General features: G+C 27.3%; 4 protein-coding genes and 1 non-coding gene across 5 annotated transcripts; 3 read left to right on the top strand and 2 right to left on the bottom strand.

Moving 5' to 3' along the window:
• Positions 1 to 1,490: 1,490 nt before the first annotated feature.
• LOC118072935 (CD63 antigen) lies at positions 1,491 to 5,444 on the top strand. The gene is made up of 6 exons (XM_035093115.1): positions 1,491 to 1,649; positions 1,747 to 1,924; positions 3,352 to 3,540; positions 3,679 to 3,849; positions 4,277 to 4,489; positions 5,356 to 5,444. Exons 2-6 carry the CDS (start codon positions 1,847 to 1,849, stop codon positions 5,419 to 5,421), a joined length of 717 nt encoding a protein of 238 aa, XP_034949006.1. The 5' UTR covers positions 1,491 to 1,649; positions 1,747 to 1,846; the 3' UTR covers positions 5,422 to 5,444.
• Positions 2,656 to 2,737, bottom strand: TRNAS-UGA (transfer RNA serine (anticodon UGA)). The gene has a single exon. It is a non-coding gene; the product is annotated as a tRNA-Ser (tRNA).
• Positions 5,445 to 6,001: 557 nt separating the features above from the next.
• On the top strand, positions 6,002 to 9,432 carry LOC118072933 (CD63 antigen). The gene is made up of 5 exons (XM_035093113.1): positions 6,002 to 6,289; positions 7,292 to 7,480; positions 8,039 to 8,209; positions 8,293 to 8,517; positions 9,062 to 9,432. The coding sequence occupies exons 1-5, from the start codon at positions 6,215 to 6,217 to the stop codon at positions 9,254 to 9,256; spliced, it is 855 nt and encodes a 284-aa protein (XP_034949004.1). The 5' UTR covers positions 6,002 to 6,214; the 3' UTR covers positions 9,257 to 9,432.
• On the bottom strand, positions 9,426 to 10,926 carry LOC118072930 (alpha-ketoglutarate-dependent dioxygenase alkB homolog 4). The gene is made up of 3 exons (XM_035093112.1): positions 10,448 to 10,926; positions 10,235 to 10,360; positions 9,426 to 10,153 (listed from the first exon to the last, which is right to left on the bottom strand). The coding sequence occupies exons 1-3, from the start codon at positions 10,547 to 10,549 to the stop codon at positions 9,479 to 9,481; spliced, it is 903 nt and encodes a 300-aa protein (XP_034949003.1). The 5' UTR covers positions 10,550 to 10,926; the 3' UTR covers positions 9,426 to 9,478.
• LOC118072926 (ankyrin-1-like) lies at positions 10,655 to 14,223 on the top strand. Its single transcript, XM_035093101.1, has 3 exons — positions 10,655 to 10,688; positions 10,786 to 10,948; positions 11,043 to 14,223. The coding sequence occupies exon 3, from the start codon at positions 11,065 to 11,067 to the stop codon at positions 13,819 to 13,821; it is 2,757 nt and encodes a 918-aa protein (XP_034948992.1). The 5' UTR covers positions 10,655 to 10,688; positions 10,786 to 10,948; positions 11,043 to 11,064; the 3' UTR covers positions 13,822 to 14,223.
• The last annotated feature ends 353 nt before the right edge of the window (positions 14,224 to 14,576 follow it).

A 14,576-nucleotide genomic window follows, 5' to 3' on the forward strand; every position in this document is an offset into this window, starting at 1 on the left:
TAAAAGTGTGTAGGAGTATATACTTTATGCATATGCTTTTCAAATAAAACATCAAGTAAATTACGTTCAAGCGGTGATTCGAGGGCGTTTATTCTCAGATAGGACATAAGTTGTCGATCGATCGTGTTGGAAAACACATGGTACAATTGTGTTCTCACTTTTTTATGCGAATTGCTGCAATTATTTTTTTTTTCAATTTTATTATTTAAACCTATATTCTACCTAAAAATAATTCATTTAGATTTCAAGTTATTTCTTAACGATAATTTTTAAATACTTTAATCTTTATTCTTCTTGAATTCCCTTTCAAATCTCTAGTTGTTAGCCACAAAAAAAATATTTACAGTGAATTTAAAAGAAAATCTTATCATTCAAGGATCTATATAAATTTTTGGGTCAGCTTTATAATTCTTGAAAAATAAAGATTACATTTTAAAAAGAAATATTTTCAACGGTATTTGAAAAAAATTTGAAAAGGAAAATAAAAAAAATTTTCCAAGCTGCACTTCACCTAGAAGAAATAACGGTATTCATATTTATACATTCTTATAGATCGATATTGATGTTCTAAAACTGAATCAAATATTTTTTCATCTTCAAATACTTGAAATATTACAACATTTCATATAATTATGTTCTGATGTACTGGTTGAATGAGAGTGAAAGCGCTTATATAAATATATTAAATCAATTTCTGTTGGCAAAGCAAGTACGATTTTTATACTGGTTTCTCATCTTGTAATTCGTCGAAACGTTTCTTTTGTAATAAGTTTAGCAGACCGATAGATAAATATAACCCAGAAGACCAACCAGTATGATAAAAGAAAATAAATAAATTGTTACTAAAATTATATAAATACATTTTACAGTAAAAAAATGATCAGGTGAACTTGAAAAAAAAACTTCATTGTAATAATAATAGACTAAGATAAACCTCGACCGATTGTCATGAGCTTTATTTGATCATTTCAATCGTCAGACAATACTGAGAATCATAGAAGTGCTTTTAACTCTTTATTTTAACCACGTGCTCACGACAAATCGACATTGCTAATAACAACTGCTAGTAACTATAGCCTATGTTTCAGCCACGTCAGACATTATTTTTCTCTGTTGTCCAGGTTTGCTTTCTTCCTTTCTCTCATTATTGCAACGTTTGTCGAGTTGCAACTGATTTTTTAAGACAGGGTCGTACCTGTTGCTCTACAGACCCTTTTTTGATTATTTCAATATTATACTAATTAAGTTAAGTTCCATCACATCTTCATTATTGTACATCAATGTCGTCATAGCATCATCAACATCTATCAAAGAATATGTAAATATTTTTTCTCATCATTGTTTTAATTATTGTTCTAGTTGTTTCACGTTAAATACATTCTAGCATTCAAAGTGAAGGTTAAAAATACTTGACATTTAAAGTAAAATAATTTAAATATTTCTGTTAAAAAGGTAAATAAAAGTATTTTCAAGCTCACGCTCCTGGTCTGGCGCATGCGGAGTCTTGGAACGCAGACACATGGTACTGGTTTTCCTTCTCTCACCACACTCTTGTCTTTCACCAATACATGCTGCTGTAGGAACCCAACCACCTGATAAGATTAACGACACAACGACATAACAACTACGTTGGCAAGCAGCAAGAAAACGTGAGTCTGTTGTGAAGAAGCAACACGTTACTTTGAATCATATTTTGACTTTAACCTCTAGGTTTTAAGTTACTTATAATTATTTTTATTTTTGCAGAGTATTATAATTTTTTCTCTTTTCTAATTGTGTGATAGACCAATAATATTATTCTTACCGTTATTCATACTTTTTTAAATATAAAAACAAACCCGGCAACATGGTCACAGATCTGAAGCTATCGCTTGGATCCCGATGTATCAAGTACCTTCTGTTCAGCTTTAACTTCTTTTTCGTGGTAAGTTTATCGATTTATTGATTGTTATTGATAATTGTGTTATCGTTTAACTACTCAATGATTATTGTACAGAATAATATACTGAAATATGCGAAGTATAATTTTTATAGAAATTTTTAAAAAATATATAAAATTATAGATAAAATATTTTTATCAAATGAACATGAATGAAATTTATTTATTATCGATTTCTCCGATTAAATGTATACTATTTTATATTACGCAATCTTATGACACTTGAACATACATATAAATAAAATGTCTAGTCTATTTTATTCAATGTCACAAAATATATAGTTTAATAAATTTTCACTTAGACTATTATTAATTGTCTATACGTTGAAAATAATTACAAAGTTTTATAATTATTTTTAAAAATGTAAAAAATATTTTTCTTTAATCAAGACCAGAAATGTGTAAAAATATGGTTTCAGCTGACTACTTTATCAGCTTCGATATTAAAATCAATATTGTTGTTTTAAATGATATTTATAATATCTTAAATATTAAATATTATTGGAAAGATGTTTTCAATAAAAAAAGAATTTTTACTACATTAATACTTTCTAATAATTGCTCTGTGATAATTAAAAGACTTTCACAGATTAAATTAATGAATCGATGTAATTACATAAATATAGTTCTTCTATAATTAATTACTTTAAGTGTATTAAATTTAAATAATTAATCAATCAATTAATATAAATCAATGGATACAGAAAAAAAAAATTCGCTGCGGACAGGATTCGAACCTGTGCGGGTAGAACCCAATGGATTTCAAGTCCATCTCCTTAACCGCTCGGACACCGCAGCTGTATGAAAAACTGTACAAAAATAAACTCATATTATTCAGAAAAACAGTCAATACAATATTGACTTTAAGAGTAATATAATCAGTAATTAGGTCTCATTAATAAATACTCTATATTCTGATAAATTAGACATGAAAAATTTTCATAAATAATTTCAACTACTCCAAAACGATATTTTAGATTAGATCAATGGAAAAAAATAAACTGGAGCCTTTAAAGAAAAATTTAACTAATTTTTGTAAAAAACTATCAGCTCAGAGTTGTGCATAAAGGCCTTGAAAACTCCGAAGGTCATCAGATTAAATAAAATTACAAAATTTTAATTAAACATGCGTAAAATAACATAATGACTGCTAATCGGTATGAAATCATTTTATGACAATTAATCGTAATGATTAAAGTTACTTTACAATATTTTAAATAATTAAAAATAATTCTTTATTGATATCTTTGAAATATTGAGACGATAATTTACTTAATATATTATAAAAGTTGCATTTTCAAATGAACATTTTAAATATAATTTTCTAAATTTATCATAAATTAAATTGTCATCAAAAATTATTTTAAATTATACATATAGCTAATCATTGTATAATTTTTTTTATAATTTAGATTACTGGCATAATTCTCCTAGCAATTGGAGCAACTATTCATGCAGTTTATAATGATTATCACCACTTCCTAGATGATAAATTTTTCTCCGTTCCATCACTATGTATTGTCGTGGGTGCCATAATCTTCTTCATAGCATTCTTCGGTTGTTGTGGTGCTGTTCGAGAAAGCTACTGTATGATTGTAACTGTAAGTACTCTTTTAGGATGAATCAGAATAAATCATCGAAAACTAATATGGTATACACCATTTTTCATGCAATAATTACATTAACGAATAATAAAATATTGAATAATATACCATTTTAATTGTAATATTTATTTTTAGTTTGCAGCGTTGATGATTTTAATATTTATTCTGGAATTAGCTGCTGGAATATCTGGTTATGCTCTTCGTAATAATGCAGCTCAAGCAATCGAAGAAAAAATGAAAACTACAATGAAAGAATATAATAATACTCAAGAAATTCGAACAGTCTGGGATGAACTACAGCATGAAGTAAATGTGAAATTAATAGTGAACTCATTTATTTTATGACTAGTATGACACAAAATAATTATCTTGATAATTATTTTCAAATTAGACGAAACTTCACTAGTAGTTTTGATGTTAATGTTGAATATAATTATAATTAATAGTATCTGAAAAATAAAATATTTTCTTTACATGGAAAGAAGAAATGAGTAAAAGTTGCCCTGCTTTTTAGAGTAATCTGGGTATACTCCACAGACAAAATACAATTTATCTTACAGAATAGTGAAATTTACCCTAAAAGAAAGGAATTTTTACAAAATGAAAAAGAAAATTTGGCCATTTTATAGGGTTAATTTTACTCAATCCTTCTGTCCAAGTAGCAGTGAATAGTTACGTTTTTTTTAAGATATCAACTATTCTTTAATTATTTATTTTCAACTTATTTTTTAAGTTTGAATGCTGCGGATTCAACAATTACACCGACTGGAAAAATATCATTGGAGACAAGTTACCAAATAGTTGTTGTATAAATCGACCAAATTGTACTATTGCTGATAAAGAATCCGATTTTCATCACAACGGATGTGCTACAAGCTTCACGCAATTTATTAAGAGCCATGCTGTTCAACTAGGAGGTGCTGGAATTGGTATTGCATTTGTTCAAGTAAGTATTTTACCTTTAAAGAGACTTCAAAGTAATTCTTATAACTGAAACGAATCGATAGAAATCAAATAAAATAACAAATTGATTAGACATTAACTTATTCAATGCACCGTTAATAAATAAATAATATAAACAGGCCTTATAAGCCCTTGATTAAAAAAGCTAGATTTATGATCTTGATAATATATTACAATAGATAATATATTCAACTAAAAAAATAGTATCAATGAAAGTTTGAAGTGCACAACCTTGAAAAACATACCAACACAATCTATCAATTTTACATTAAATAATTATTTCTCAATAAATAGAATGTAATGTTAAGCAATCACAGCCAAGTAAGATCATTCTTCTAAAAATTTGTTAACTATGAAAAATTACGGAATATCCATATTTATAAAATTCACTTTCATTCTATTTCAATCAAATTTTCTAGTATGTGTACAATAATGTTATGTTTAAACTTAGATGACAAAAAATTTCTTATTGTTTTCAAGTAACTAAAAATATTTAAAAACATCAAATTTAAATTACGCATTCACTTGGAAAAGATTAATTATACAATGAACATTTAATCAAAGATAATAAGTCTCTAAAATTCGCTGTATTTTAAAAATAATTGTCCCATTTTAACTATAAATGACCTTGTAAAATAAAAAATCATCAAAAATAATAATATTACTTGGATTGTCAAAGGTCATATTTAATAATAATGTTAAATATTCTCTTATGTCTATAAATAATCCTTTTTTCTATATTTTTTGATGAATGAATACATTTGTTATTTTAAACGATTAAAAATAATTTAAATATATTGCAACATGAGAATTTATACAAAATTTAATTTCTATAATTTTACTTTTCAGGCAATCGGTATTTGGTTTGCTATATATCTAGCAAGGACAATAAAAAACAACTATGAAACTGTATAATAAAGATGGATCATCTCACAGAATGAAGTTTTTTTCAAACATTCACAACAAATATCCATATCATTTATTCTACCGATTCTAGACTAAGTATTTTCATTCATTATCATTGATATTATCTTGTGATGATACTTTTAATTATGTTATATTTCTTATATGTTAATTTTCATCTAAAAAATCTTATCGTACTTATTCAAAACTCATATTGCTCAGTAAAGCATAAAAATTTAATTAAAAACATCAATAATAATGTAAAAACATGCAATAATATTTGACTCAATTTCAATGAAATATCATCTGTTGAAATAGTTTGTGTATTTTCTTTATTGCATGACTAATATTTATTAATGGCTTTTATTCTTGAATCATTCTAAAAAACAAGTTATTGCTAACAAAAATGTGTTCCTGAAAATTATAACAATTGTAAATTTGTTTTGAATAAAACAAAAAAAAACTGGTGTGTTATATTGTATGAAGGAAATTGTCTGAATAAAATGATTACAAGAATACGGTTTCATTAAATTTCTTTTTTATGCGGTTGCCTTGATGTCGTAATGAAACGTCATATCGCTCGGGGCGTTTGTTCGTGTATGTTTTCAAGTCTTATTATCAGCAGATAGCTAGCGGCGCACCTGATCGCCGTTGGCTTGTCGAACGATTTACCATTGTCAGTTTGAACGTATAAGCATAGTGAGAAGTGTGTTAAATATAAGAGATTTTGAACAAATAGAAAATTGTTCATATAAGTATTAAAACTTAATTTTATGATCCTAAAGATTATTCAAAATATATAATCATGGCGACAACACAGTTGGATATTGGTTTACGATGTATCAAATATTTATTATGTGCAGTCAATTCACTCTTCGTGGTACGTACAAAATTTTTTTTATTTTTAGTACAACGTCATCATTATTATTATCAAGTCTAACAACTTTTTGTCGTCAGAATTATCATCTCAGATATTTTTTTTTCACTTCTTGTACTACATTCATCCATCGTTATCTACTTACTAAAAGACTTTCGCTTTCATTACTAACATAAAAATATCGATAATGGCTTCATAGTTTTATGTTACTATCGAACAGCTTTAAAAACGCAATCAATAAATAAAGGAGGAGTTATAGAAGTTTCAGTTGTACTGATAAAATATTTACAAGCCTCAGGTGCAGTTACATATTATTCTAATATCCTGCGTGCAAAGGGAAACAATTATTCGACTTCCGGTTCTTTTTTCTTCACCTTTTTACATGAATTTTTACCCTCTTATCATTTTTCCCCTTCTTGATGTTACATTAAAAATTCAGTTTGGCTTTTATAAAATCAACAGCTAATCAACTTTAATATTGAAGAGTTATAAATCATATAGTTCAAGTTAAAATAGTTTTTGCTCTGAAAAATCCCTGTAACAGGTCATGTTGAAGGCTATTGAATGCATGTTTATCTTGGATATTATCTATTCTTCATTCTTATAGCAAACAGCAATGGATAGTCGGCCTCGATAATACAAACCATTGTCAAATCGGTCAATAACGTACACACGCAGCTGGTCATACGGTCAATATGACGAGTTATATGCATAAAATACAAATTGACTACTCATATAATGTTTGAAAGAATACATTTGATGAGAATAAATATTAAAAGATTATTAGTTCTTTTTTTTATCATTTCAAGAGAATTTGTCTTCAAGACTTTATCATTTATATCGCTCATGATATCATATCTTTCAAACTTGGTTTTAATACAAACATTTGATTCACTAATTCCACCACTGCGACAATTATATGACATTCAATTGATATAAATATATATCTTTTCTAGGTTCATTAATTTTAATTCTTACAATTAGATTATGATTATTTGCTTTTAGCTTACCGGAGTGATGATCATATCTGTTGGTATGACAATATACACTGTTTATGATGACTTTAGAGATTTCTTGGACTCATCTTATGCATCACCAGCAATTCTTTTAGTTGTTGTTGGTGTTTTAACATTTATAATTGCTTTCTTCGGATGTTGTGGTGCAATTAAGGAAAGCACTTGCATGGTTTTAACCGTAAGTTTATCAAATATTAAAAAATGAATGATAGATTTGAATAGAACAGCATTGGATTTTATTTATCATGGAATGTTTCATTGGATCAAATTAAATCCAGCGAAATCTGGTCGAGTTTTATAAATTATGGTATCAGATTTAAATGAATGAAAAGAAAAGGGAGAGGGGGTATGATGAGACTATAACATTTTTTGAAAATTAAATTGCAGAAAATAGAGAATACTGTTCTAAAAAATTATTTTAATTATGGTGTAAAATAAATTAAAAATTAAATATTTGAGGAAAGTTGCAAACTCTTGTGAATAAATAATTATTTCGATAATTAAAATGAATTGGAATAATGGAGTTTGTTGTTTTAAAAGGTATAATAACATTCGAAAAAGACTCTTATCATGAAAAGCTTGATTAATTGCAAAATAAATATTATTTCATTTGTGTGATGCCAAATGATTTATAGATTGAATGCTAGAAAAATAATGAAAATTTATTTCATGATATTTTCAATGCTTATTATATTATTCAACCCAAAAATGAATTAAATTAATACCAATTATTTAGTTTGCAGTTATGTTATCAATTGTATTACTTCTCGAAACTGCTGCAGCGATTTCAGCCTATGCTTATCGAGATTACATCCGAGAACTTGTTATTGACAAAATTCAAACTACTATGTTAATGTATAAAACTTCTCCAGAAGCTGCTAGAGCAGTTGATCTTATGCAATCCCGAGTTTGTATTTTAAAATAATCTTCTATAATCATTATTCGCTTAACAATCATTCAATGTTCATAATTTCATTGATTATTTTATAGCTTCAATGTTGTGGATGTTTTGACAAGAGTGAATGGATACAGATCGGATTTACACAAATGGATAATCTTTATCCAGACTCATGTTATGCATCAACTTTCAATCCTAGCGGCATGAGTGACTACTTATTTGTATATAACCGAGGATGTTGGGAAAGGTTTTCGATGATAATAAATCAAAGTGTCATTAGCCTTGGAACTGGAGCAATTGCTATTGCGCTTATACAAGTAAGTCTATACAATATTATTTAACATCTATTTCTATCTTGTTTTTCTCTCTCTCTTCATTTGTTACTTTATCTATTACAACAATTATAATCATTAGCAACCACATAATACAATATAAATTGAATTAATGAAATAGAGGATAGTGCTGTTTGTATAGATTTAAAACCTCTTACTTATGCAAGACTTACTCCTCTTGTTTATTCAAGTTTAAAGAGGTTTCAGTATTTTTTATGTTAGAATCAATTGCAAATTTTAAAATACTTTATAGAAATATTATGTAAAAAAAAAAATGATGCGAATTTATTTTAGAAAATAAAAAAATAATCATGTTTTATAAACATTATATTTAAAGAGTTAGAAATTTTTAAAAATAAGACTGGAAAATAATTGAAGCGATCTATAAATCAATTAACTAATTTTAATATTTAAAAGAACATTTTTTAGTATAGTTGCTATTAATGTATTTAAATTTATTCTTAAAAATTATAAATTGAATCCTTTTAAAGTACTCAATTAAAAATGGTCATTCATTTCTATTTTTCAGTTCACTGGTATTATGTTTGCTGTAACGTTGGGCAAAGCAATTCGTAGACAAAAAACAGAAAGAGAAAAGCGTCGTTGGGAATTTAGAGAAAGCCTTGTAAATGGTTACAAACCATTAGAAAAAACAGATCCTTCTGTAACATTTCCTGTGGTTTATATGCAGTCCGAACCAACTAAGATGTCGAGTGTAAATTAAGTTATTGTTAGTATTTTTATTGATTAAAAAATTAATTTTATCTTATGACAGGAAATATCATATGATCACAGAACAGCTGAGTAATTGTGGGATGATAATACAGAGTAAACATATTATATTTCCTTGTATATATTTTATATGTACAATAACAATAAAAAATATCTATATTTAAATAATCTTATACGTCTTCCTAAAAACGAAGGAATTATACATTTTTTTCTATTACCAAAAATTTTGAGCCTTTTGGTAAATTTCTATTGATTCATTAGAATATTGTCCTTCTTGAAGATATGGAGGAGTAAATTCTCGATAAGCGATACACACTCTTCGCTCTTTAACATCTTCTCGAAGCACAGCATGCTCCCAATTGTACCTAGATGCTCCAAAAAGTACCATTAAAGACCTTGCAGGCATTGGTAACCGAACAACAATTTGTTCTGATGGTGTTGGAATGTTTTTATCATTTGAATTATGTCTAAAAACTATTGGACAATATGTTGAAACATTTTTTAGGTTGTAACGTTTTTCATTGTCTCGATATGGAATCATTGTTAACACTGAGTCTCCAATAACGTTTACGGTAACAATTCTTTCACCCCAAATCCAACAATCATCAATATGTGGATCAATTGAAGCTCCACGTTCAGGTGTATACTCCAAACTACATTGCTCTATAGTTTGAAAATTCTCAAGAAGAGGAACATGCTTGAATTTATCTTGAACGAATTTCGTTTTTTTTGGAAACCCATTGAAATTTCCTAATTGCAGTTTTCTTCTCTTAAAATTACATTTTGGACCATAATTTTGTTTTCTTCTTCCACTTTGAGAAGAATCCCAAGATAATTCATCTAAATTATCCATTAAATTCTTTGCTTCATTTTCAGTTAAAAAATTTAACTGTATGAATATAAAAATTTACTATTATTATTAACTAATATATTATGCTGAAACTGTAGTAATTAAAAATGAATTAATTACCTGAATGTATACCCCGGGATATGAGATTGGATCTCCTTCATGATTAGGATGTTGTTTATATGATTCTAAATTCCATCCAGGCCATGCTAAATCACATTCCGGACAATAAACATAACTAGATAATTTCTAAAATAATCATAATAATTAATTATTGAAAGTACAATTGATAATGATCTATTTAATTGCATTAATTTGGATTTATTTTAATGATACCTGCAATTCTGTTGTGAGATTAGGTTTAGAGATATTGAATTGTTTTTCACAAATCAAACATGTTCTAATACCTTTACATCCACATGGCCTTACAGTTTCCATGTTTACTTAAAATATTAATGTTTTTTTTTTGTTACTGAGTAAAAAAAAAGAATTATAAATTTTTATTTACATATGACAGTTAAGAGGTTAGGTAACTTGACAGCTGCAGTTCTAAACGAAAGATGGTAACCGACTGTAGGTAAGTTTTTTTTTATTATTAAAAAAAGATATTCTTTACAAAAAATTACATTTTTTGATAATAAAAAAGTGTAATTCAAAAAATTTTTTGTGTACAGCACGCAAATGACGTCAAAGAATCAAGCCAATAAGAAGTGGATCGTAGCAGCTCAATGAAAATAAGATCGAATTTTGTACATAACCTTAGTAAAAATTTTTACCGGCAAAATTGCGATGACACCAATTTACATTATGATAGCAATTTTATTGATTTAAACTAAGGTAAATTGTGAATTATTATTTAATAAAAAATAATTACGAAATTATTTGAAAAGAAATAGTTCATTGAAATAGTACATTTACATAAATAATATAGAAATAGTACATTCACATACAAAATGTTAAATCCACGACAAAACGGCGATTATCTTCGTCTTTGTAGAACAATTTACAACAAAGATGAAGTAACAACTCAAAATTTGATTCTACATGATGTTGATGTTGATAATGATAAATTACAACGCAATACTCATCTTCATTGGGCAATTATACAATTCGAACCCTTAGATGTTATAACTATGCTACTTGATAAAGGAGCTGATGTCCATGCTATGAATCATCATCATTTTGGAGCACTCAAAGTTGCAATTCAGTATAACAATGTACAAGCAGCATCATTATTGATACAGAGAGGAGCACTTTTTAGAGAAGATTTAAATTCATTGCTACTCATGGCGATTGAGCAACAAAATACCCCAATGATAAAGATTTTACTGGACAACGGCATGCACAGTAATTCATCAATTGATTTAAAAATTCCTCTTTATGTCGCTATTTTACGAGGACAGCCAAAAATAATTGAGTACATTTTACCTCACTGTCGATTTTTTAAACCATCTGATCGATATTTTCCTAGAGAGGTTATAATAAAATCTGGTCAACCATACAAAGAATGTGTTGAGTTGTTGTTGGAAAGGAACTTTATCGTAAATCCAGACAGTAATCGAGATGAAGAATTTGTTTATGCTGCTGTAGAGAAAGGCTATCTACCAATTGTTTTACAACTTTTAAGGATGGGAGTTGATGTCAACATGATGAATCCAATTACTGGATTGAACCTCCTAAAAGTAGCTTGTTTACATGAACATCATGACATTGTTGAAAATTTGTTGAAGCACAATGCTTATGTAAATGTAACAACACTCACCAACATCAAGATATTAAATAATTTGTTGCATTACAATCGTAATCATCCACTGTCATTAATTCATGATACAAATGATTTACGTGATATAACATGTTTACACATCGCTGTTTTAAATTCTGATACAAAGATGACAAGATTATTATTGAAATATAACGTTAAAATAATAGATGATCCAAATTTTTTTTACATCACCAGGATTGCTGTACAACATAATTGTGAAGATATTGTTCGTATGTTTTTAGACCGTGGTGTTAATTTAGATGACATTGATTTTGACGGCAAATCGCTTTTACACTTTTGTGTTCATTCCAGTAGTGATGAACAAAGTTCTCGATATAACATAGCTAAATTGCTGTTGAAAAAAAGAGCTCACATCCACATTCGTACTCCAGGAAATTCACTTCTATTTGAAGCAATAAAAAATAAATATTATCAAATAGCTCAATTATTTTTGGAATATAACGCTGATATCCAATATGTCAGTCGAGATGGTGATACTTTACTCCATAAGGCCATTGAAAATAATTTTGATGCAGAGTTCATAAAAACTTTATTAACGTTGAATTCACCAGTTAATGCTGTAAACAAAGACATGCTTACACCACTTCATGTTGCTTGCCAAGTTAAATTAAAACAACAATTACAGATTGTGAAAACACTGTTAGACTACAATGCTAATGTCAATTGTACTGTTGATAGTTCCACCATTAATGGTACTGCAGATCTGGAGGACTTTGAATTTCCGTCCAATAAAATAAATATTTATAGTATAGACAACAAAGGTCAATCACCTCTTCACTTTGTTTGTAAATACAAGAGTCATATGACTGCCAGTATAATACAGTTATTGCTACAACACAATGCAAATATTGAAGCTGTGGATGCAAGAGGTTGGACTCCATTATTTGTCGCTTGTTGTTCAGGTAATGACATAGCAGTGAAGTGTCTTTTAGATCATCATGCAAATATTAATCGTACTGATATACAAAAATTAACTCCTCTTTATATTGCTGCGAAAAACTGTACAGATGATACTAAAATCGTAAAAATACTCTTAAAACATAAAGTTAATGTTCATTGTATGGACAAATGGGGAAATTCAGTAATTCATATCATCGTTAGCGGGGGTAACGAAGAACTTATAAAAAATTTTGCTTGTACACAAATTAACTTTAATTCTATAAACAAGCAAAGAAATTCTCCACTTCATACTGCTGTTAACCTGCCAAATGTGGCTGTGGTTAAAAGTCTATTAAAATATGGAGCCAATGTCAATATTCTTGATAAAAAGAATCAAACTCCTCTCGAAGTGGCTATAAAAAAAATGATAGATTTGCAAAATCAATTTCGTCATTCTTGCCGAAACAATTTGGCTAATGAGATTTATCCTTACCTGAATATATGTAAGGAAATAATAAAAGTTCTCAAAATACACATTGTTAAGCTGAATATCGCTAAATTAAAGGTAAACCGTCAAAACATGAAAATTGCTTATGATCCTAATAATTATATTACGAGCGATGATGAATTTTCTGATAATGATTCTGATCATGAGAATGCAGAATTTAACATCCTAGAACTTGAAGTGAAATGCGAGCAAGAAATAGAACAGATGAAAATGAATAGAATTGGTGTTAATAAAATGACTTTTTATGATTTGCTGACCAAAAATATTCATTTTCTATGCAAATTTGTTAGAAATAAAATAATTAGACAAATATTAGAATCTGAAGTCTATGATGAAAAGTTTCCATTGTATATAGACATTGTTCGAAGTCGTTTTCGAGATGCTAAATTCAGATATAGAATGATGAACTCTGCTAGTAAATACTTTACTGCAAATATTACTAAACGATTACCTGATAATTGCGTAGATACAGTGTTTAGTTATTTAAACATTAAGGATATAAAAATGTTTATTAGGGCTATGAAGCCATTAAATAAATAATTTTTCTCAAAAATGTTTTAAAATTCAAATTAATTTCAATCATTAATATAAAAAATAGCAATTATTTTATATTGACAGTTTCTTAATACAAGTGCTTTATTTTTTTAATTATAATAATTTTTGTACCATTTAGTACAATTAGAGAAGAGAGATGTAAATAGAAGTTTATTTTAAATGGGTAGAACACAGCATTAAACTTCTATATCCATCTATTTGCTCTGGTACAACATTTTTATTTTTGATACATTGTTTAAGAAGTATAAAATTTACATTAAAAAAACATAAACAGAAAGAATGTTATTAAAATTGATTTATTTTTTATAATAAATGTAAGAAAAAGAATATCATTCTTTTGCATAAATATAATAATTAGTAATTTGAAAACAAAAGATTTATAGTAGAATCTCCCTTAGGCTCGATTTCTTCAAGCATAAAAAAATTTATATTAAAATACAAAAAATAATTTGAGGTAACAATATATTTAAACACTTTTAAATAAAAATTCAAATGACTTAATGTATAAAAATTTATCGAAATCGGACTTTTGAGAGATTCTATTGTACTTATGTTTATTAAAAATGTAAAATTATCAAATGGATAGTTTTTTTAGTTTTGGTTGTGAATGTAAGAAATAATTTTTTTTTTTATCAGAAGTTTTATAAGAAATGTATTCTGAGTTGTGCAAATATGTTATTTCTACAATTGTTTTACGACTCAACTAAATTTATCAAGCAAATATTGTTTGATAAATCAAG

The sequence above is a fragment of the Chelonus insularis genome, unplaced genomic scaffold, assembly GCF_013357705.1.
Source record: "Chelonus insularis isolate UGA/USDA-ARS -01 unplaced genomic scaffold, ASM1335770v1 contig_94_pilon, whole genome shotgun sequence".
Taxonomy (NCBI): Eukaryota; Metazoa; Arthropoda; class Insecta; order Hymenoptera; family Braconidae; genus Chelonus; species Chelonus insularis.